Below are 25,659 nucleotides of genomic sequence, written 5' to 3'. Positions count from 1 at the left end.
ATTTTAGTATTGTGGAAAAATAATCAGGATAACACAAGATCTAGCAGCTTCCACATTAAGGGATCAAAGGGCTTGGAATACAATATTCCGGAGGTTGATGGAGCTAGGATTAAAATCAAGAATTACCTACCCAGCAAAACTGAGTATCATGCTCCAAGGCAAAATATGGATTTTCAATAAAAATAGAGGACTTTCAAGCTTTCTCAGTGAAAAGACCAGAGCTGAATAGAAAATTTGACTTTCAAACACAAGAATCAGGAGAAGCACGAAAAGGTAAACAAGAAAGAGAAATCATAAGGGACTTATTAAAGTTGAACTGTTTTGTTTACATTCCTACATGGAAAGATGATGTGTATGGTTCATGAGACCTCAGTATCATAGTAGCTGAAAGGAATATGCATATATATGTGTGTACATGTATATATGTGTATATATATATATGTGTGTGTGTGTGTGTGTGTGTGTGTGTGTGTGTGTGTGTGAGTCTATGTATATATGGAGGTATATACGCACACATACACATATATAGACAGAGGGCACAGGGTAAGTTGAATATGAAGGGATGATATCTAAAAAAATAAAATCAAATTAAGGGATAAGAGAGGAATATATTGAGAGAGGGAGAAAGGGAGAGATAGAATGGGGTAAATTATCTCGTGTAAAAGTGGCAAGAAAAAGTGGTTCTGTAGGAAGGGAAGAGGGGGCAGGTCAGGAGGAATAAGTAAATCTTACTCTCATCAGAGTTGACCTGAGGAGGGAATATTATACACACTCAATTGGGTATCTTACCCCACAGGAAAGAAGGAGGAAGAAGATAAAGAAGGGGGGATGATAGAAGGGAGGGCAGACGGGGGAGGAGGTAATCAAAAACAAACACTTTCGAAAAGGGACAGGGTCAAGGGAGAAAATTCAATAAAGGGGAATAGGTTAGGATGAGCAAAACATAGTTAATCTTTCACAACATGAGTATTGTGGAAGGGTTTTACATAATGATACGCATGTGGCCTACATTGAATTGCTTGCCTTCTTAGGGAGTGTGGGCAGGGAGGAAAGAGGGGAGAGAATTTGGAACTCAAAGTTTTAAAAACAGACGTTCAAAAACAAAAAAAAAGTTTTTGCATGCAACTAGGAAGTAAGATACACAAGGCAGTGGGGCATAGAAATTTATCTTGCCCTACAGGAGAAGAAGGGAAAGGGGGATGGGAGAGGAGTGGGGTGACAGAAGAGAGGGCTGACTAGGGAACGGGGCAACCAGAATATATGCCATCTTGGAGTGGGTGGGAGGGTAGAAATGGGGAGAAAATTTGTAATTCAAGCTGTTGTGAAAATCAGTGCTGAAAACTAAATATATTAAATAAAATAAAATAAAAATATAAAGTTAAAAAAAAGTCTTTCCTAGCTCTAAATTAATGTTCTTCCTTATGATTTTTGTGAAGTGAAACAAACAAATTAACAAAAGATAGTTTTCTGTGAACTTTTAAATCTGTCTGAAACGCATTTAAATTTTCTTTTATATTATATACATATATATGTTGTCAAAAAAATAAAAGTTATTTCCCTTAATAGTCTATATTTTTTGTTCCTTCAAATAAATTTGCAGTTATTTTGGCTAGCTCTGTATTCACCTTGGTAGTTTAAAGACACAGTCTTTAAATTAATTTAGATAGTAGTATCATTTGTATTATATTGACTCAGCCCAGCCATGAGCACTGAACATCCCTCCAGCTACCTAAGTTGTTCTTTATTTGTTTAGATAACATTTTGTAATTATATCAATACAGGTATTGAGTGTGCATTGGTAGATTAACTTCCAGATCTTTTTGTTCATTTTGTAGTTATTTTGATTGGAACTTCTCTTTCTATTATTCCTTTCTGGATTTTGTTTTTGTTAAATAGAACTGTTGACTTTTAGGGGTTCACTTTGCATCCCACACGAATGACTTGTAAGAGGTACATGTGTTTTGCTGTGATGGCAGAAATATCAACTGAGGCCTCACTACTTGAATCCTTCCTCATCACAAGTATGCTAGTGCTTCCTTGAACCTTATTAAACATCAAGACAATTTATATAGAAGGGTATGAATGGATCTGAAGAGACCAGCAAAGAGAAGTTCATGTATTTATCCTCATTCTCAGAGAAACACAAGGAAAGGTACAGATAGTAAGTTACTCAGTATGTTATCTATAATAATTGTGTATAAGAAGAACATAAAAGACAGTATCTAGGTCATATATGAACAGAATAGGTAGTGGGCTCATCATGTGATGAGAATGAGGGATAATAATATAGTGGCCCCCTGACATACTAAAAGAAGAAAAAGATGACTCACAGTGTATTGGCTAGATCCAGTATGAAGGATTAATGAGAAGGAATGGAAAATGATGAGAAGTTTTAGAAGAAATGGACTGTTGCAATGGCCTACTAATTGGCAGCCCTGCCTCACGCCTATTCCCATTCCAATCCATTCTCTATACAGCTGCTAAAGTGATTTTCTTTCAGCTCAGGTCTGACCATTTCATTGTCCTACTGATTAAACTCCAGATGGCTTCCTGTTGCTTCCTGGTCCTACTTCTGATTTTCTGAATTTCAAAGCCTTTATTGATATCTTATCCTGGAACTTCCCTCTGCATCTGAAACCTCCTTGCCCTGGAATTTTTAACCATCCCTGAGGCTCTCCCCTCCTGGAATACACTTCCTCCAGTCCCATGCACCTGTCTCATTGGTGAATTTCTCCCAGAACCTTTTTGTGTAGGCTCCCTGGCTAGGCATGCTTCAGGCTTCCAGACTCTTCCCCAGACTTCTAAAAACAATGTCCCTAACCCTCCCACTTTTCAGCTCTCTTTTATGTGCTAGTCACGGAGGGCTAGAACCTCTGGCGAGAGGGCTCGCTGAGCCCTTTTTAGGGCTGCTCACCCACCTTTGGTGTCCACTTGTCACCCATCTCTCACCTGTGGCTCCAAACAGGATGGCCAGATGGGAACAGTTTGTTCTAAAGGCCATGAAGGGGGCTGAAGCAGGCTCTGTCTGTGGAGCACTGAGAGCATGGTCATACGTAGAATACACCAAGGTCATCCACTGAGCTCTGGGCCACTGCCAGTCATCCTGATTTTTGTCCTGCCTCTGGAAGAGAGAGTGAGGCTGACAATTTTGTGCAGCTCTGCCTCACTTAAATACAATTCACAAGCAAGTCAAGACATCACTCATATTGGGATGCTGTTGGTCTTTAGAAGATGAAGGATGAACAACAATGTGTTGTCTTCCCTGATTAGAATATGAATTCCTTGAGGACAGAAACTGCCTTTCTTGGTATAGTGCCTGCCTCAAAGTGCCCCATAACTGCATTTTTGTTCCCTCCCTCTGTCCTTTCCTCTCTCCATTCCTCACAAAATAGGTTTATATTCTTCCGTCTAGCTTTTAAAACCCTTTACCGTCTGGTTGCACCCTGTCTTTCCAGCTTTTGTTATAAATCATTCCACTTCCCAGCCTATAGGTCTAGCCAAATTGGCCTTCTATTCCTTACACAGGCCACTCAGTCTCTCATGTCCATGCCTTTTCACTTACTGTCCCTCATACAGTCACTGATTTCTTTTTAAGAATCTGTTCAAGTACCAATTTCTACATGAAACATTTCCTGAGTTCATTCCCACCCCCACACCCTCTACCAAATATCAATGTCCTCCCTCCTTAAACTACGTTTTGTTTTCTTTTATTTTCTTTCCCTTGCCTCTCCGTCAGAGCTGTTCCAAATAACCAAGAATAAAAATAAAGAAGAGAAAAAAGATAATCAAAACTTATCAATACATTGAAAAAATACCATACCCCTAGACCTCCAACTTCTACAAAGGAGTTATTTAGGGGTGTCTCCTCCTTTCTGTTCTTTGTAGTTTTGCAGCATTCACTTTTGATTGTTTTGTGGTTGGTCTTTTAATTTGCGTCATTGTAACTATGATATATATTGTTTTCTTGGCTCTGCTTGCTTCATGCGATATATCAGATTGTGTAAATATTTCTATGTTTCTCTGTCTTCATCTTATTAATCATTTCTTATAGCATAGTAACATCCTGTTATATTCATGTACCACAACTTGTTTAGCCATTTCCCAATCAGTGGGATTCTACTTTGCTTCAGATTCTTTGCCACTACAAAAAAGTCTTGCTATAAATAATTTGGGGTAAATGAGGACATACATTTTTTTAAGTCAGTGAAATCTTTGAGCCATAAGCCTAGTATTGTAGTATCTGAATAAAAAGGTGTATACACTGTATAACTACAAATTGCTTTCCAAAATCGTTGTACAGATTCACAGCTCAAGCAGCAATTTACTAATTTGCCCTTGTTCCCAGAATACCTTGAACAATGACAATTCTCATCTTTTGTCATGTTTGTAAATTTTCTGGTTATAAGATAAAATTTAAGAATTGTTTTGATTTGCATTTCTGCTATTAGTAATTTGTCACACTTTCAAATGGCTTGCAATTCTTTTGAGAGCTGTTCATACATATTCTTTCTCTACTTGTCTATTGGGGAATGGCTTTTGTGTTAGACATAACTATAAAGCTATAGAGATATGCACCTATATTTTGTTTATATATAATAAGTACCACAGTCTTAACTGAGAAATTTTGTACAAAGATTTTTTCTTCCCATTTGGTCCCCTCCCATCTTATCCTAGATGCATTCATTTTGTCTATGCAGAAGCTTTTTAGCTTTATGTAATAAGAACTTACCATTTTATCTCTTGTAATTGCCTCTGTAATTCCTTGTTAAGAACATATATCTGCCTATGGTTGTGGAAAGTATATGATCTGATTTTCTTCTAATTTTTTTTGTGGTTTGATCTTTAATATTCAGGTCATGTATCAATTTTTACTTTGTTGTGGAATATGGTATAAGATGTTGGGCTAAGCCTAATTTCTTCCAGACTATTTTTCAGTTTTTCTAGCAGTTTTTATCAAATAGAGAATTCTTTCCTAAGTAACTTATATTTTCCAATTTACTAAAAACTGGGTTTGTTGGACTCTATTGTTTCTGATTGTGTTATGTCTAATACATACACACGTATAAATGTGCGTATGTTGTCTTCCTCAAAAGAACATAAGTTCATTGAGAAAAAGGACTCTGATTTTTGTCTATTTCCAGCACCAAATACAGCGCTTTGTATACAGTAAACAGTAGATTTCAGAGGTGGAGGTAGTATTGATATGGTTGAAGTCAGATACCTACCAGAACGCCAAAGGAAAACAAAAAAGTGCATATATATTGATTGAAACATCATAGGCATTCTTTCAAAAACAGGCATCAATCTCACAAGTCTTGTGTGTGTCCTACTTCTGTTCAAAATCACAAAATTGTTTCATTGTCACCCTATCTTGAATAAATATTAAAAATATTAAAAACTTTGACTATTAAAAAATAATCATATTTCTTCCCCGCCCCCCATGAGTTGGAGGAATATCAGACAGGTTATTAATGCTCTTGTCATACATCTGTGTCATGCATGCATCCTTCCCCATTTTCTGGGAAAGGAAACCTATATCTTTTATACCTTTGGAGTAACTTTCATTTAATTACACGTCACCACTCAATTTATTGATAAGTCAGCCTTGGTTCAGGGCAAGGAAAACATAATCCTTTAATTAATCACTTGTGTCACCTGCAAAGTGATGCAAAGCACAAGAGCTTTCTCATTAATTATAGTGCTTTCATGAAAATATCTTGCTAAGACAGAATCAACTTTGAGGTTAGATGAATCTATCATAATGATTATATCAAAGCCTCATCCAGTTCCTGTTACTAATTCTTTTGAAGTTTTGGAGAAAGTTTTTTCCCCCATAATCCTTGTACCTTTTCATAGAATCATAAATATAGAGCTGGAAAGGACCACAGAGGACATGCAGGTCTACCCCCTTCGCTTTATGGATGATAAAACTGAGTTCCAAGAAGGTACACAGGTAATAAATGTCAGAGTTGGATTCCAAGTCATGTGCTGTGATTCTTAATCCAAAATTCGATCCACTGTACCAGATTGCTTTCCTTTTGTTTGCCCTTTTGAAAATTTAGGTTCTTATTATATGAAGCTCATACCAGCCATGCTGGCAGTCAACAAGCATTTATTAAGTGCTTGTTATTAGCCAGGCACTGTGCTAAGCCCTGAGGAGACAAGAGAATTCATATACGTGGCAATTTACAGATCTAAAATTGAATATATCAGAGGATGCCAAAAATACTAGAAAACATAGGAACAAATGAACCTTTCCTTAAAATGTTAGATAGTATATATCTGAAACCAATGGTAACAACTATATGTAATAAGAATAAGCTTTAATACTTTCTGATAAAATCAAGGTGAAACAAGGATTCCTATTGTTACCATTTCTATTTGACATAGTACAGTACTGAAATGCTAGATATAGCAATAAAGCAAGAGAAGGAAATTGAGAAAATAAACATAAGTAAAGAAGAAGCAAAATGATCACTTTTTGCAGATGATGTGATGGCGATTCTAAAGAGTCAACTGAAAATGAAAAGAATTAGCAAATTCGTCAAACTTTTAGGATATAAAATAAATCCACGTAAATCATTAGCATTTCTATGTAATATCAACAAAACTTAGCAGGAAGATATAGAAAATAAAAATTACATTTAAAAGAACTATTACATATGTAATATGTAAAATTATATGATAGAATATGTGAAATATATAACATTTCAATTTATTAAATATATGAAATATACATATATAAAATATATAAAATACTTCAAAGTTTTTTACCAAGATATGTACAAGAACCATATGAATATAATTACAAAATAACCACTTTATACAGAAATATGTTGCTGTTCAGTTGTGTGTCATGTCCAACTCTTTATAACCCCATTTGGAGTTTTCTTGGCAAAGATACTGGAGTGGCTTGCCATTTGCTTCTCCATATTTGGCAGATGAGGAACTGAGGCAAGCAAGGTTAAGTGACTTACCCAGGGTCACATGGCTAGTAAGTGTCTGAGGCTGAATTTGAACTCATGAGGATGAGTCTTCTTGATGCCAGGTCCAGTGCTTTATCTACTGTGTCGCCTAGCTGCCCACGTATAGAAATACAGACTTAAATAATTGGAAAAAATAGTGATTGCTTCTGGATAGGTCAAGTTAGTAGTATTGATCAGCATATCCACCTTCTATCATTTTAAATAGTAACTATAGTAAATATAACAATACTATCTAAATTAATGTACATATTCATTGTTGTTGGACTAATCAAGCTTCCAAAAGATTACATTATGAAACTAGGAAAAATAACAAAAGTCATGTAGAGGCACAAAATGCCAAGATTCTAAAGCAAAATGATGAGAAAAAATAGGAATGAAAAAAAGCCAGATATTAAATTATACTACAAAGCAGTAAAAACAATTTGGCACTGGTCAAAAAATAGAGATCTAGCTGTAGAGATTGGGCATACAATATGTAGAAGTTAGTGAATCTAGTGCCAGTATTTGACAAATACAAAGAGCCCAGCAACTGGGATGAGGACTAACTATTTAACAGAAATTCCTGGGAAAAATTGGACAGTACTGTGGAAGAAATTAGATTTATAACAACACCTAACAAAATATACCAACATAACCTCCAAATGGATTTGTGACTCATGTATAAAAGGTGACATCATAAACAAATTAGAGGAACATGGAAAAATTATAGATAGTCTGTGATTAATGTGAGCTGAAATAACATAAAATTCAACTTAGTAAAAGTATAAAATGATACCAGGTTGCATTTGATAAGAGCCAAAATTCAATTAATAGAGTGCATGAAAGCTAGGTGAAGGTTTTAAGATGTTGCTGAGTAGTCAGTCTGTACTTACCTGTCATTGTGTATGGTTGTGATGTGTTGCTGAGTATAATATTACTAAAAATTGTGTTAATTTTTTTTAAATGAGCCTTCAATAAAGTAGAGAAAAGGAAGAATACTTCAGATGGTAACACTGTTAGTGTAATAAAGAAGAGGCTTGTTATTTCATTAGGAAAAAAGATATAAATCAATTACATGAACATAGTTATTATGATAACTAAAATAGGATGAGATGTTAGAATGCCTTAATCTATGGTACAGAATATTATAAATTGAGCAGGTGAAATAAAACAAAAGAGCAGGTCGCATCAGTGTTTTTGTATTTTGCAACAGCTACAAGCTGTAGAAGCGTTAGAGTGATGTAAATAGAGCATCTTTGTAAAAAATTCACTCGTCTTAGCAGAGTATCCATTTAGACAAAGCTTCATGTTTATTTAAGGTAGTGAAATGAAAATAGAAATGAAATGGATAGTGAAAAGCTTTTACTGCAAGTATTTGTTGTTTGATTACTTTAAGTATTGAGTTCAGTTGCATAATGTTAAAATTACCTGAGAGGCGGCCAGTGCAGATGAGGACCTGGTTTCCTGTTTTGAAGAAAAATGATAGAAGATGGTGGATATGCTGATCAATACAATTTTATTGTGTACTCTCAAAAGGAATACCTTCCAAAACTTACATTTGTAATAAAGAAAAAAATTCAACCTGGATTTAAAGTGTTTAAGGATCAACTAGAACTTTTATTGGAAGGTAATGGAGAAGGGGATTTTAAATTAAAGCCAGTCCTTGTTTATTGGTCTCAAAATACTTGTATTCTGCGGGGCTACAATCAACAATCTCTTCCAGTTTTTTTGCAGTTAAATAAGAAAGTCTGGATAACTAAAGTTGTTTTCAAAGACTGGTCTTCAAGTTATTTTAGCTCAGTAATTGAAAAATATTGCTAAGACAACAATATTCCATTTAAAACATTACTAATTTTAGATAATGCCCCAGGTCATCCAACTATAGTTGGTTCATTGTATGAGAATGTAAGCATTCAAATTCACTGGATAAAGCTTTCTGTACTTACTAGCATACATATGAAGAGTCAAAGAAAGGTAAGATAGTTCAGTTTATACTGCTAAAATACTTTAGATGACAATAGTATTGTTTTTGTCATATCATCAGCATAGGCTTACTTTTACGTGTGACATTCTGTTTTTAAATTTTGTTTTTTATACTTTTCGTAGCTTTGTAAAACCACTATAACTTTCTACAACTTTCTGTTACTTTGTAATTAACTTGAATTAGGGAAAAAAAACCTTTTTTTTTCTTATCCTTGTCTATTATATCATTTTAATATGTGAATAATATTTTATTTTAAAATATTTTGCTTGCATATTTCCATCGTCCTGGAACCAATGACCATATTTCACATGTAATTATAACTTGGAATATTGCAAATTCAGACAATGCTACTACTTCATGGGATTCATTATTTGCATTAATTGAAACCTACCCATATCTATCAGAGCTATGGTTAGGGGAAAAATTCATTACCAAACAAGGGATAGAGAGGATCACTTAAGATAAAATAAATAATTTTGATTGTATAAAATTTAAAAGTTTGTGTACAAACAAATCCTATAAAGCTAAGATTAAAAGATAAACAACTGGGAAAAATTTCTAAAATATATAAGGAATAGATTAATATGTATGAGATAAAAAGCCGTTTCCTATTTGGTAAATCATCTATAGATATGAAAAAGCAGTTCTTAAGTGAAAAAAATTCAGGCTACATGTAACCATAAGAAAAAAATGGTCCCTATCACTATTAATTAGTGAAATGCAAATTAAAAGAATTCTGGGATAATACCTCACACTCATCAGATTAGCAAAAATTACCAAGAAAAAGGAAAATGACAAATGTTGGAGCTTTGAGAAAAGTCATATTGATACACTTTTAGTAGATCTGTAAATTGGAGCAACCATTCTGGAAAGGATTTTGGAATTATACATAAAAAGATACTAAATAGTGCATGTCCTTTGACCCATCTATATACCACACTAGGCCTATAACCTGAAAAGATGAAAAAAATAGGAAAAGGTCCTCTGCGTACAAAAATACTTTTAAAAGAGCTCATTTTTTTGTGGTGGCCAAAAAAAAAAAAAAAACAACCCGCAAAAAAACCCTGGAAACTAAAGGGAAGCTTATCCATTGAGTAAAGGCTGAATAAACTACGATACATGAATATGAGGGAATATTCTTGGGCTGCAAAAAATGACGAAATAAAAATTGAGTCCCATCCAAAGTGGGTGATTTTTCCAAGTTTATACCTTCACTAGTGGGTTACCTTCAAAAAGCCGTCTGGTATTTTACCTTTACTTGCTCCAGATGCATTTACTAAATCCCGTATTTGAATTCTTTTCTTTAAAAAGGATTGCCCCCATTACCACCTTTTTGTTCATTCCATGAGGCAGCCATTGGAGAGCGTTCTCTTGTTGTTAATCATATCTAAACTTGGCCTTCTGTTTGTATTCTCACTCAGGGAAAATCCTCAGGAAAATATTTAAGAATAGTGAGATTTCCCTCTAGTGCATATGACACTGGTGCTAATGAGTGGTTTGTATCCTATCCATGTTCATATTACCCAAGGAACCAGGTTATGTCTATCCAACAATTTAAAAAAATAGAATAGTTAACATTTATAAATAAAATTTACAAAACATTTTATATATATTATCTCATTTCATCTTTACAACAACCCTGATGTAGGTACTCTTATTATCATGCCTATTTTACAGATGAAGAAACTGAGTGTGAAAGGGGTTAGTTATGTTGCTTAGTGCCTTACGGTGTCAGAGGTAGGATTTTAACTTAGGTCTCCTTCACACCAAGTCTAATGCTCTATCCTTTGGCTCCAATTCATCTTTAAAAAAGACTCAGCACTGCTTTTGTTGAAAATGACCGAGATGGTCCTGGACTAAAGTATCCTTTAAAGAAAGTAATTTATAAATAAAGATCTTAAGGAAAAAGAAAAGCCGCATATGCTATTTCTCAAGTGATTGAATGTTCCCTCAAAGTAAGGCTGCTAGACATATTACACAGACTATATAATACTCATCTTGTCTGTCTGTGATACCAGTCTTTGTGTTTGGCATTACCAAGCCTTGGAGATTATCATGAATGCCACTTTTGTGAAATGAAAAAACTGACAGGATTTGAAGAGTAAGACTCACCTTTCTAATCCATCTATTCCCTATCCTGTGCCTTAGGCCATTCTTCCTCTGCAAGAATATAGAGCCTCCTACCTCCTGTGATTGGGAAACTATATTGCATTTCTGTACATCAGTCAAAACCCTCTCTTCTTGAGGTATTAGAAAAATCCAGGCTCTTACTTATGGTTGGATAGAAAAGAGACAGAATGGAAAGAATGCTGGCTTTGGGATTAAAGAAACTAGCTTCAAATCCCACCTCTCGTTGATCAGTGTGACCTCGGACAAATCACTTAACTTTCAGGGTCCTCAGTTTTCTCATCTGCAAAATGAGGGGGGTTGAAGTACATAGCCTCAGGGGTCCCTTCCAGTCCTAACTCTTCGATGCTGTGATCTTATGATCAATGTCCATGGAGTTAACAGTATGTTTCGTATATTTTGCTAATTTTTTCTATTTTTATTTATATTATTTTTAATTTATGGAATAAGACAAGTATTTCTATAACATAATATGATAAAAAAGATGATTGCATATGAAAATTGCACATCTATTATGTACCACTTGCTATTCCTTTTAAATATGCAATAAAGTTAATTTTTTTACTTTTTTTAAGCCAGTGGTTCTGCTTATTTATATTAGTTTATTCCTTTAAGCACAGTGACTAAGTAATTTTGATTATTATAAATACCCAAATTAATAACAAAGGACCTTTGAAGGAAGATGCTTATTCCTTTTAGTTTATTTCTTTAAGCACAACGACTAAGTCATTTTGACTATAACAAATACTCACATTAAGAACAAAGGACTTAGGAAGGAAGATGCTATCTGCATCCAGACAAAGAACTGAAAAGTAGACATATGTATAGGATGATTTTACATATATATGTATATAAATACATAATTGTATATATTTATGTCTAAGGGTAGCCATTTCTGTGGTGGGTTGGGTGAAGAAAAAAAGAAAGTTACATGATAGCTTTTATATGTTTAAAAGGAATAGCAAGTTATATATAATAGCAATGTCTTGTACAGTCTTTTCTATTCTATGTTATAGAAATGATTGTCTTATTTCATAAATTCAAAATAAAATAAATAAAATTTTTAGAAAGCACAGTGACTGGTACATAGTACTTAATAATATTTGTTGCTTGTGTTTTTGCCAAATGCTAAAATTAACTAAGAGTCTAACTTCCTTCCTGCTTTCTAAAACTGTATCCTTAGACACTGAAGGATTGACGTAGGCGGGATTCTTTGGGGATCCTATTTTTCCATGCTGTTCTGACTTGGTGGACATAGTATTTCAGGTCATTGGTTTCATATGTGAAGGTGAGTAAGGTGGGGCTGAGAATCCAATTTCGTATTTTATAAGATGCAACCAAAAAAAAAAGCAAATACATTTAGGATTTTACCCTGTGAGACTTTAAATTTGTAGCAATACAGAAAGGAATAAGATCCCTCTTTTATCCAATATGACACAAAAAATCAAGCTCTTCCTTTTAAAATGCCTTTTAATAACATTTCTTGTAAAAAATTTTTTTCATCAACTTTTGTACCAAATGCTCCCTCCTTTCTCTGCTACCCAGAGAACTATCCCCTGACACAAAGACTGAAAAAGAAAGGAGTTCACCAAACCTAACCAATATATCAGCTGAATCTAATGGAACGTTCTCATCCTTCATCTTCCACCTCTGCAAAGAAAAAAGGAATGGCATTTTTTTCTATCTCTTCTTCAGGGCAAAGTAATAATGTCATTTCTAAAATGTATTTCCATAAAACTCCCGAATGTGTTTTTTTTTAAAGTAAAGGTTTGTTTCTTTTGGCATAAAACAGAACCAGAAGGAATATTATATACATTATGAAAATAAGAACCCAGATGATGATACTGATACCCTTCAGTTCTTGAATAGATCTGTCTTCATATTGATGCAGGCACTCCCTCCAGTGGTACAGATCGCAAATCGCCCACTCCTCTTTCTTTGTGAATCTTGTCCATGTCTTCCTGCAAGTCCTCCACAAGGGCTCTGGCCAACATGCTGGAAGATTTCTTCCACATCTCTTCAGTATATGGGTACCATTGTAGCATACAGGCTCTCAATCCGTTATCCTTTGTTTTTATAACATGATGCATCTTCCTCCTTTTCTAGTCATACTTCTCTTCAATGATACATTTTAACGTCACTTCTCGTAGGCCCTTCACCCTTAGTAATATGGCTTTTTTTTCTCAACATATATTTCACTTTGGTGACTCCTAATTTTTATTCTGTAGATATTGTACTCTTCCATAATTTGCAGCCATCTTGGATTATCAGGAGGCAGTGATAATATTATATTGGATTTTTATTTCAAGGATTCCATCGGAGTTGCTGAAAGAGGTGTGCAGTTTCCCAAATGCAATCTTGCTTCTTCCTTCCCCTTTAATTTTGGGTCTAGTTCAGTGTCTTTCCAAGATAAATATGCTGAGGGATCAGCAGTAAATGCTGTCCATAAAATTTAATATTATTGTCTGGATAGTAGACATTCTTCAGCCACTTGGTTTTTTCCTGTGTGAATTATAAGACAAAACCTCTTTTGACTGATTATGGATGTCATTTAAGAGATTCTGAAAAATTCCTGCATTTGATGAAATGAAGATAATATCATCCACAAACAGGAGTACCTGGAGAAATTCACTGTCTGTGAGGAATCCCACTTAGATTTAGACTCTTCACTAGAAATCCTCCATGGTGGGGGCAGACTCCTTTGGAGAACATACATCTTCCTAAGCAAGTTATGCCTGACTTTATATAGGTAATCAGAGAATGTTGTTTTAGGATTATAGATTATATATATTTATATATATATATATATATATATATATATATATTTATATATATATGTATATATATATGTGTGTATATATATATATGTGTATATATATACACACACATATATATATGGAGAGAGAGAGAGAGAGAGAGAGAGAGAGAGAGAGAGAGAGATTATAGACTTCATAGCATCTCTAGCCCAACCCTCACATTTTATAGGTAATTCAGTGACTTGCCCAAGGACAATGAGGGCCACACAGTAAGTGGGAAACTTGGGATTTGAATTCTTGACAAGTCCAGTGCTCCACGTTAAGTGCTCTTTCCAGTTTACCATGTCAACTTGGTCATTGGATTGGATGTCACATTTAGACCACTAACAGTTGGTATTTATAGATGGTCTAAAAATGTCTGTTTGGGTACCTTTCCCCACCATTCTGCCGTTATCATTGGAGACATGGAAGGAGGCAACACAAGGCAAAAGACTGTCTTGTGTTTTTCTTTTTTTTTTTGGCCAAGTACTTCATCATGTAGTAGCTGTCCTCCTGATGAAGAGCTTTTCTGCTTTTGGCTCGGCTGATCTCTGGACGGCAGACTCAGTCTGTCACTGTGTCCATACTTAAATGATAGAACCTACCAGAGCTTGTGAAGCATTGGTGTATTCTTCTAGAACTCTTGATCATCTCCATGCTACTTATAATAATGTTATAGTGGTAGACCATATAAATGTTTATGTTGTTCTTTTAAAAAGTAACTTTTACATCTTCCTAAAAAGTAATGATTGGTGTTGAATTTAGATTTTCACATTCTAGAAATGAGATTAGGACTAATAGCAGTAGAGGGGCAAATTCTGGTAAAACTCAGTTTATTAATGTAAATGTAAACATAAGCCATTGTTTTCCTTTTATGTGTAAATTAAGCAATATAATATTTCTTTTCTAGGGGGATTGATTTTTTTTTCTTTTTAAAAAAACAGATCCTATTGGAGCCAGGAGTGATCCAGGATGTATTGGCAGCTGGAAGTCATCTTCAGCTACTGGAACTCCTCAATTTATGTTCCCACTATCTCATCCAGGTATTCATTCATTCCACACCAACATGCCTTTCATGTTCTTTTCACCTGTAGTCTTGAGCAGTAGTTCTGGCATCCCAGATCTTTTGTGAACATAACAACATTACAGCCTCTTGTATCAGGGATTCTTCTGCAGGATAAAGTCTGTGAAGGGTGGGTGGCTAGAGTTCTATATCCTTTCTCGGTGGCAGAGATTTTGGAATAGTGCTGCCCTGTCCCACTAAACTCTCTGGGCCTCCCAGACCATATCTTAGCATCCTAGATTGAGAGCTGGAAGGAATCTAGGATGCCATCCAATCCAGTTCCATTCTATTAGAGGAAGCCGAAGTTAAGGTCACACAGGTAGCTAGCGGCAGGTTAGGGATTTGGACCCAGGTTCTTTGAGACTAAATCTAGTATTCTTTCTATTATATTAGTTCTTTAAATTTATAAAGCACTTTTCTTACCTCTGGGTAGGTAATTACGGTATCCTAATATCATAGACTTGGAACCGGAAGGGGCCTTAGAGGCCTTGTAGTCCAACCCCTCCATTTTACAGATGAGGAAACTGTGACCCAAGGTGGTTAATAGTAATTAACAGTATCCGATAGCTAACATTCATGTAGCACACACCATGTTTCAGGCACTGAGCTGGACACTTTGCAATTATCTCATTCGATCCTTACAACAACCCTGGGAAGTAGGTGCTGTTTTTATTCCCATTTTACAGATTTTTACAGGCAGAGGTTAAGTGACTTGCCCTGGATCACACAGCTGTTCTGTGTCTGAGGCCAGGTTGGAACTCAGGTCTTCCTGACTCCAAGCCTGGCACTCTGTGCAGGATCAAACTCCTTTATATAGGTTTAGTCAGAAGGGCCGCAGAAGGTGTCAGGTCTAATCCCTTCCCATTAACAGTGAGGAAACTGAATCTCAGAGAAGTAGAGTGTTTCACCTGACGTCACACAGGTAATCAGTGACAGGCTTGATTTGAACCCAGGCTCTGACTCCAGAGTCAGTCCTCTTTTCATACCACGGTGCTTCTAGTTACGACTGAGGACGCTTTGTCTCGGAGAAGCCAAGGGTCTTGTCCGTGACCATAGAGCTAGTGAGGATCAGAGGAGGGTTTTGAGCTCAGGTCCAGTGTTTCTTTCCACTGTCCTGTAAGACGTGGTGCTTGTCCTGAAAGAGCTTTTACACAGGGAGGCAAAGAATAAGCATCTGGGAATGTAAATAAAAATGTAATATTTAAATAAAAGCTGAAGAAAGTAAAAGGTTGAGGCAGAATTTGGTTAATGCCAGAGCAATGGTTCTGGCAGCACCTAACTAACACTGTTCAGACTGGTAAGTGGCATAGCATCTAGAACACTGACCATAGTAAGAAAGACCCAAGTTCAAATGTGAACTCAGATACTAGCTGGGTGACCCTGAGCAAGTCACTTAATCACTATCTGCCTCAGTTTCCTCACCTATAAAATAGGAATGATAATAATAGCACCTACCTGCCAGGGTTGTTGTGAGGATCAAATGAAATAATATTTATAAAGTGCTTAGCACACTGCCTCGCACATAGGAGGTATTTAATAACTGCATGGGGTTTCTTGTGTCTCCTCTTCTCCAAAAGATCTGTTTGTTATAATATTCATTTTCCCTTGGTTTGGATGAAGAAATAATATCAACATTTTATTCCTTTTATTCCTTTAAATAAAATTATAAAAAATACTTCATCAAATGTGAGATTCCAGTGGCTCCCTTTCATAAGTTGTAGTAGACTAGATAATCCCTAAAATAGAGTAACAAGAGTGTTAGAGACAATCTCTTACAGATGGAAAGATGAAAGAACTAAAACCAAATTAAAAAAAAAAAACCTAAAATCTAGAGACATTAAATGACTTGCCCAGGATCATACTGCAAAGTAAGTAAGGGAGGGAGATTAGGAGCTGAAGTCTCCAGGCCCAATCCAGGGTTGCCTAGGATCCCAGACTATGTGAGAGCTATTCTATTGGCTTTCAGGGAAAGGTAAGCATAAAACACTCTTGGAGTCATGAAATGAAACAACAAATGAAGGAAGTCAGTGTAAGAAGTCAGTTATAATATGTGCATATTTTGTAATCGTCCTACCACATTTAACCTAATATCATTTAAATTTTTATTCTGTTTTTGTCTCATTTTCCATTCATTCTTTCAATATCACTGAGGGGTAAGGAAAATATAGTTTTATCTTTTTCCACAGGAGGGCAAATCTATCGAACATAAAGGTTAAAAGACTTATAAGGGGCGTGTTTTGATGAAAAAATTGAATTGACTTGTATTCGGCAGTTTAGCACCACGCTTGCAGTACAACCTGAGCTTTGTGTATTACCTGACTCACTTTGCTGCCGTAGGCAGTTGAAGGACAGTGATGTGTGTTGACAGCATTCTGGTAACAGTGTTCTGATTATTGAGAGACATATGATAAGTAAGTTCTGTGGAATTCCACATGGAGTCAGGAGGCTTCTAGCTGAGGTTCTTTTTTTTGCCCAGTAAAGAAATTGAGACATCGAGTGACTTACTGTAGGTCAATATAGAACCTTGACATTTCACACTCGTGGTTTGTTTTCTGATGGAAAGCAACAGCTGGTTTCTGTCCAGATAAGATTTCCATGGATGGTCATGGTCATTCAAGAAGCAAGAGACATTCCGAGCGTTTGAAATTCACATAGCCTCATGTGAGTTTCCACAGTGTTGTACGGGAGCTTTTGTTTTTCGACTGTGTTCTTCCTTCATTTTGTTCATCGGTACTTTCTAATTGTAGCAGAGGGGCAGCTAGGTGACCCAGAGGATGGAGTGCCGCCCCGGGAGTCAGGAGGACCTGATGTAAATCCAGCTGCAGACACTTACTAGCTGGGTGACTGTAGACAAGTCACTTCACCCTGTTTGCCTCAGTTTCCTCATCTGTAAAATGAGCTGGGGAAGGAAGTGGCAAACCACCGTAGTATCTTTGCCATGAAAACCCTAAATGGGTTCACAAAGTCAGGCATGACAAATTGACTAGACAATGACAAAAGAAAGTTGTGGCAGAACTCGTGATGTGGGAAAGAGGTAATTTGACTATAGAGTAACAACTTGTAAGGCTGGTATATCCTCTCTAGAACCAGGGATCTTCATCTTCTCTATGCTCTGTAGCTGTACTTTGTTCATCTTTGGAGTTGGATACCTCTGGGTGGGGTCAGTATGCCTCTTGATTTGGGGAGAATCATGCAGTCGTTAATATGTGTTAACTGTTTATCATGTATTAATATGTATTATTAAGCTGTTTATCATGTATTAATATTTCATTGCTCAGATGCATCTTATTTTAACATATTATATCCCTATGGGCATTTGGGGAGGTAAACACATTCAAATACTATATTTTTTGAGATAAGAAGCTTCCAGCATATGTTTGGAAGAGTGCCTTCTCAAAGTTATAATGGATGTGGATCTAATTCAATTTGGTAAAAACATTCCACTAAGAAATGATTCCAGTCACCAAGATAAGTGAATATTTTGATGAAATTGAGATTCTTGATTCTTTTTTTTTATATCAGTGTCACTTCTCAGTGATCCTTCTTTCTTCATAGGACCCCTCCTATGTAAAAAATAAGTATTATTAAGGAAAATAAATACACACACACATTAGCCATGCCTCACAAATTACACATCAGTCCCTGACTGTGGTCCACCACCTCTCTGTCTAGAGGAGACAGAAATGCTTTGCCACCAATTCTCTGAATTTAGAGAAGGCCACTGCATATATCAGAGTTCTGATATGATTTTTTGTTGTTCTGTAATCCTCATATGTTACAGAGCTACATATAATATACCTGAGACACCACTACTTATGTCTGCATTTCTGTTATAGTTAGGTCAAGTCAATGAGCATTTTATAAAGTAGTCACTAAGCAAGTATTTTTGATTTTCTTTGCAAGGCAAAAAATAATTCCTGCTAAGGATTTCAGAGTGTAATGGGGGGAGGGGACAACATATAAACAACCATGTATAAGCAGGGGTAATTTAGAGCTAATCCCAGAGGGAAGACTCTAGTATTAAGGGAGCCTGGGAAAGGCTTTTTGAAAAAGGTAGGATTTTAGCTGAGACTTGAAGGAAGCAGGAGAAACCAGGAAGCAGAGTTGAGGGGGGATATAGTGACAGCCTGAGGATGCTTTCCTTGAGGCAGCCACCTGTAGCTCCCCTGTCTGCCTACCCTGTGGCCCAGGGGATTCCTCTCTATATTTCTTAATCACTACTGAGTCAAAGAGATGGGCACTCATACCATTGAAGTGACATGCGCTCCATTTTTTATTTCTGGAGAGTACTATGTCATCTTCATCCTCGTGGATAATCGCACGGTGTGTTGAGGTTTGCAGAGTTCTTTGTTGATCCTCCTGACACCCTGTGAAGTACGATCTATAGGTATTATCATGCACATTTTCAGGTGAGGAAACTGAGGTTCATAGAAGTAATTGGCAAGTCACACCGAGAGGTAGGAGTAGATTACAGGTCTCTATTGATGCCAGTATCCTATCCATTGTACCACAGTTTCCTCAGGAGTAGGCCACCAAAGGTTGGAAGATCTTTACTACCCCAGAGATGTATTTTGTTCTTGCTCCACTGGCAGCAACAGTTAGATTCCAGAGAGGAGTTGTGCACTGATGATGTAGCTAGCAAAAGGAATGACATTGGGAGCCTAAAGAGGTCTTCCACTACCAGATTAGGGATTGATTTTTCAGTTACAAATTGGTAAGGTTTTATCTTCTGTCACCTATAATTTAATGAGGAGCTAGAGGGTTTTTTTCCATATACTTTACTATGATAGCATACTAACAGCTAACTTTAAAACTTTATTGAGTATCTGAAATGTACTATGTAGCTTCAGCTCCAATTAAGTATAACTTTGCCTTTTTGCTTTCTGTATTTCACAGCGGACCTCTCTGTTTGTATTTGACCTTCTTAAAAAATCCAAGATGTGTCAGTTGATGTTAGAAGTTGAGCAAGATGTGTGAAATTAATAGCTTGCAGTGTTCCCCCTAGTGTGCTTTTTAGAATTCATGCATCTATATGTGCTTTTCACATTCAGCATATTCCAGCTACAATTATTTAGAAGCTGAGGGGTTCAATAATAGAGGTTTCTAGAGTGTTCTGATTTGCTGAGCCTCTTTGTCAAGATTGAATTCTTTGTCTAGCCTAATCGAGGTGGTCTTGAAAATGATGGTGTCTAAATTCCTTTGTAACTATAGTAAGAGACACCTATATGGAAATAAGCGCTTTAACAGCAAAGAAACAGATTAGCCCTGGACTGGAAAGGTGTAGTGTCACTAACAATGTGCTGCCCTTCAGATACAAAGATAATGTTTTTGACATCATTTCTGTGGCATTTGGTTTGGGGCAGTGTGCTAGTATCTTTATGAACATTTGGGGGCTTAAAACATTAAAATAATTTATTTTTGAGATGAAATTCTTCATGGCTTTTGTTTTGAAGTAGCATCCTCACAAAATTGTAATGGATGGAGATCTAACCCAATTTGGTAAAATGTTCAAATAAGAATTTAGGAAATGATTCCAGTCAATCCAGGTAATAGATTTTGTTTTAATGAAATAAATGTTTTATTGTTTCTTTTTTTACATCAGTATCAAATTTCTTAGTGACCCTTCCTCCTTCATGATCCCCGCCCCCACCCATGTAAGAAAGAAGCCTAGTTAAAGAAAATTATACTGCTGCTACTACACACTACTTTTTTGCCCAATGTTCCTCATGTTTATTAGCACCTTTTTAGTTGGGCCAGAAAACCTTTCTTGGAATGCATTACTATAGTATGGTTTAAAAAAAAATAATTGACCATCTTTTGCATTCTGAACTACCATATTTTGTGTATCTCATTCTGTTTCGCAGCAGGATAGGATAGGAATAAGAATAGAAATATAGAGTGCTTTACAGTTTTCAAAGTACTTTATATTTATTTTCTCATTGGCTCCTTATTTCCTGCATGAAGAAATGGAGACTGAGACAGTTTTTGAGGCTAAAATTAGTCACTGCATATATCAGAGTTCTGATCTGATTTTGTTTTTATATATTCTTTAATATCCACATGTTCCAGATCTATATATAATATGCCTGATAGACCACTACCCATGTCTTCATTTTTTTTTTAGAAATATTTAAAAAGTTACTTTATGTAAAGAAAAATTTGTGGAAATCATTTTATATATACACATATATACTGGTAAATAATGATAGTAATAATATCAGCAAGCTTTTATGTAGCACTTTAAGGTTTGCAAAGAGCTTTAAACATTTTCTCATTTTATTCTCACAACATCCCTGTGAGGTAGGTACCTATTATTATCATCTCCTTTTTTATTGTTTTATTATTTTGTATTTTTTAGTTTTCAACATTGATTTCCACAAGATTTTGAGTTACAAATTTTCTCCCCCTTGGGGCAGCTAGGTGGCACAGTGAGTAGAGCACCGGCCCTGGAGTCAGGAGGACCTGAGTTCAAATCCAGCCTCAGACACTTGACACACTTACTAGCTGTGTGACCTTGGGCAAGTCACTTAACCCCAATTGCCCTGCCTTCCTCCCTCCAAAAAAAAAAGCAAACAAATTTTCTCCCCATTTCTACCCTCCCTCCCACCCCAAGATGGCATATATTCTGATTGCCCCTTTCCCCAGTCTGCCTTCCCTTCTGTCACCCCATTCCACCCACCCTTATCCCCTTTCCCCTTACTTTCTTGTAGGGCAAGATAGATTTCTATACCCCATTGCTTGTATATCTTATTTCCCAGTTGCATGTAAAAACAACTTTTTTTTGAGCATTTGTTTTTAGAACTTTGAGTTGCAAATTCTCTCCCTTCTTCCCTCCCTCCCTACTCTCCTTGAGAGGGCAAGCAATTCAACATAGGCCATACATGTGTCATTATGCAAAACACTTCCAGAATAGTCATGTTGTAAAGGACTAACTATATTTCCCTCCATCCTATCCTGTCCCCTTTTATTCAGTTTTCTCCCTTGACCCTGTTCCTTTTCAAAAGTGTTTGCTTTTGATTACCTCTATCTGCCCTCCCTCCCGTCATCCCCCCTATCCCCTTCCCCCCTATTTTCCCATAGGGTAAGATACCCAATTGAGCATGTATGTTATTCCCTCCTCAAGTCAAATCTGATGAAAGCAAGATTCACTCATTCTCTTTCACCTGCCCCCCTCTTCCCTTCCAATAGAACTGTTTTTTCTTGCCACTTATGTGAGATAATTTATCCCATTCTACCTCTCCCTTTCTCCTCCCATTCATTCATTCATTCATTCATTTGTTTGTTTTTAGACATCATCCCTTCACATTCAACTTACCCTCTGCCCTTTGTCTATATATATGTATATTCCCTTCAACTACCCTAATACTGAGAAAGGTTTCATGAGTTACAAATATTATCTTTCCAGGTAAGAATATAAACAAAACCATTCAGCTTTAGTAAGTCCCTTATGATTTCTCTTTCCTGTTTACCTTTTTATGTTTCTCTTGATTCTCATATTTGAAAATCAGATTTTCTATTCAGCTCTGGTCTTTTCATTGAGAAAGCTTGAAAGTCCTCTATTTTATTGAAAGTCCATATTTTGCGCTGGAGTATTATAGTCAGTTTTGCTGGGTAGGTGATTCTTGGCTTTAATCCTAGCTCCTTTGACCTCTAGGATATCATATTCCAAGCCCTTCGATCCCTTAATGTAGAAGCTGCTAAATCTTGTGTTATCCTGATTGTGTTTCCTATGTCTTCATTTCTGGTACAGTTGTCGAGTCAATGCGTATTTATCAAGTAATTACTATGTGCTAGGCAGCATGCCAAGTAGGTAAGTTGAAAGGCAACAAATAGTACCTACCCCTAAGGAGCTATCAGTCTAATGGGGAGACAACGTGCAAGAAACATAGTTAAGCTAAACGCAGAGCAATCCTAATGTTTCTTCCTCAAGGAGCTTCTTTGGAACTCGCCATCTCTCCATTCCTTCCCCATAAAACTCATCTTTGGAAATTTCATTTGGCAGCAAGATTGAATCTTCCTGGTACTTCTGTCTTTTCTGCCCCTCTTGTTGGACCCTTTGACTAGAGGGCAGGGCCATGGGCTCCAGGGCCTCTCTTTAAAGAGGGGGCTTATCACAGTTTCTCTCCCTATTTCTGGCCAGCTACCCTTCTTGTGGACTTCTTTGGACTGCTCTATCATGCCCCGCCCAGTCCGGCCCCCTTTTTCATTTTCTGTTTGTGTGCTGCCATTCCCTATTAGATTGTAAGTTTTGTTGGCAGCAAGGACTTTCTTTGTTTTTATTTGTATCTTCAGCATTTAGCACAGTGTCTGGCACGTTTTAGGAGCTAATAAATGTTTATTGACTGATTGTTTGAAGGATGTCACATTTTAGCAACATGCAAACCACCATTTCTGTACAAGATAAATGTAAATGGAGTGTAAATGGAAGGTAACATCAGAGAGTAGGCCCTAGCAGGGATGAGTAGGAGGAGGGGAAGGGGAGATCAGGAAAGGCCTTCTACAGAAAGTGATATTTGAGCTGAGGCTTGAGGAAAGCTGGGAGATAGAGGTAAGGAGGGAGAACATTCCAGGCAAAGGCATGGAGTGGGGGAATGGAAATAGCAAGTAGATCCATGTAGATGGAGCATAAAATTTATATAACATGCGATCTCTTCCTTCATGGGGCTTACAGTCTAGTAGGTGGAAAAGAAGGCAACACAAATCACTTTGACACATGGTATTACATGGTAATTATATTAGAGAATTGCTAAACGACATACTGTGTGAGGTTTGAAAGGGAAGAGCATGGTCATCATTTGCATTCCCCCATAGAAAGCAATGAGATGAGATGTGATGTTCCCCCTATCTTAGAGCAAAGGAGAGGCATGCATAACGAGGAACTTAATGAAAAAAAAGCCATTTCCTTGGCCAGCAATTAAATTCCTTTCTTCTCTTAACACCATGTTATTTGTGTATTTAATATATATTAAAAGATATTATTGGCAATGTTCCTATGTTATGTGTATAAATGGAACTGAAACAAATTGGAATGTGAATAATCTGCTTCTCTAATTACATGTGTAGGCCACCATTATCAATGGTCATGGTTTATATATACAAAGTACTTTTAAAATTTATAATGACAAGACTGAGATTCAAAGACTCAGTCACAGTAAATATTGGAAGTAGTTAATGTCAGGGCCAAGTCTCAAACCTAGATCATTTTGATTGTGATTCCAGTGCTCTCTCCATTATACCACTCACACACAACTGTTGGCTATACAACTTGTTATATTTCACAAATGGATTGTGGCCCTTACCTCATGGTCAACTAGACAGATTTATGGAGTTTTAACAAAAGTTGGAGTCCTTCCATGAAGCCAGATGAACAAACTCCCACGATGCCAAGCCACTTACTAAAATAAGCTTCTGGGGTGCCAGGGCACTTTGGCTTTCCCTCTATACTTTTCTCCCATGCCCAAACAAAAGTATTGGCCCAGTAGTTATTGACCATTTGGGGTAGCCTGACCTTAGCTCTTCGATATAGCAGTTAACAACCTCCACTGACAGAGTTTCTTAAAATTTCAGGAAGTCTAAGAAAAAGACTAGTGCATGCATGTGTACGTGCATGTGTGTGTGTGTGTGTGTGTGTGTGTGTGTGTGTGTTGCTATTTAACATCAAGGTGATGAATATTTATCATAGTTTAGTGTCGGAACGGGAAGTGAAATTGAAATGGGGCAACTCTCTTCTAGTTGCATTCCCAAGATAAATTAGGATTGTTTCTAAACATTAGTATGTTATGAAAGTACAACAAGCAGCTTAAAATACAATTCCAAAATGGAGAAATCCTACACATCACACTCTTCCCTCCTCTCTATATTTTGTGTCTATTTCTTCACTCTCATTTTCTTTTAACACTTCTTTGGGCTTTTACAGGATACCATATTATCTGCAACTTACTTTTCCAGTCCCAAGTCCCTTGTGCTTCCTCAACTTCCTTAAGTCCCCACTCAGATGCACTTTTCTTCTAAGAATAGCACCTGTTTCCCTTTGTTACTTAGGACCTAGTTCTCCTTCATCCCTCTCATTAAGATATACCTGCCCATCTCTTGTATCTTCAGGGCTGGAATTTTTGTCTCTTGAACTAATCTGTGCTAATGGGAGAAGGCTGAAAGATATCCAGCTCTCTCCGCCTTCCCAGGTAACACGTCACGTGCCTCTTGACAATGATCACTTACCTGGCAATTGTCCCCCCACACCCGGCTTTGCTATATGACTCAAAGGATTAATACGCCAAGAGGGAATTTTGAGTCAGTTAGCAGGGGAGGGTGTTATTGGGACAGGCAGGGTTTTTTAGTGCCCTTTACTTCATACTCTGCAGTAACCTACTTTACCTAGGCATAGGGCCAACCCTACTTCATCATGAATTGGCATTGAATCATAGGGAGTAATTTACTCACTAAAAACTGAAGGGATCAGAGAATAGGTGTCATTCCTTGCCATAAATTACTTTTTTTGATTGATTAGTCATCTAACTAGCAGGCTTCTGAAAGATGAGGGTATGGAAGAGGAAATTTTTGGTGGAGAGAAGCAATAGGAATGTATTATAGCATTATATCATAAGGGAAAGGAAGATCCAGGCCTGCTAGGCAGTGGGGTATTCTAGGCCAGAGGTATCAAACACTGGATGTAGACCATATGTAGCCTGCAACAGCCCTAAGTGCAGTCCAAATCAGACTTAAAAA

The 25,659-nt window shown here is 36.7% G+C and overlaps 1 protein-coding gene across 1 annotated transcript in view; it reads left to right on the top strand.

The window, feature by feature from the left end:
- KLHL32 (kelch like family member 32) overlaps positions 1 to 25,659 on the top strand; it is a 210,668-nt gene that overhangs the window by 73,730 nt on the left and 111,279 nt on the right. The window contains exon 5 of the mRNA XM_036767768.1: positions 14,816 to 14,914. Coding sequence (XP_036623663.1) covers positions 14,816 to 14,914 — 99 coding nt within the window. The remainder of the gene's footprint in view (positions 1 to 14,815; positions 14,915 to 25,659) is intronic.

The sequence above is a fragment of the Trichosurus vulpecula genome, chromosome 7 (genome assembly GCF_011100635.1).
Source record: "Trichosurus vulpecula isolate mTriVul1 chromosome 7, mTriVul1.pri, whole genome shotgun sequence".
NCBI classification, from domain to species: Eukaryota; Metazoa; Chordata; class Mammalia; order Diprotodontia; family Phalangeridae; genus Trichosurus; species Trichosurus vulpecula.
This window is presented reverse-complemented; position numbering and strand designations above follow the sequence as displayed.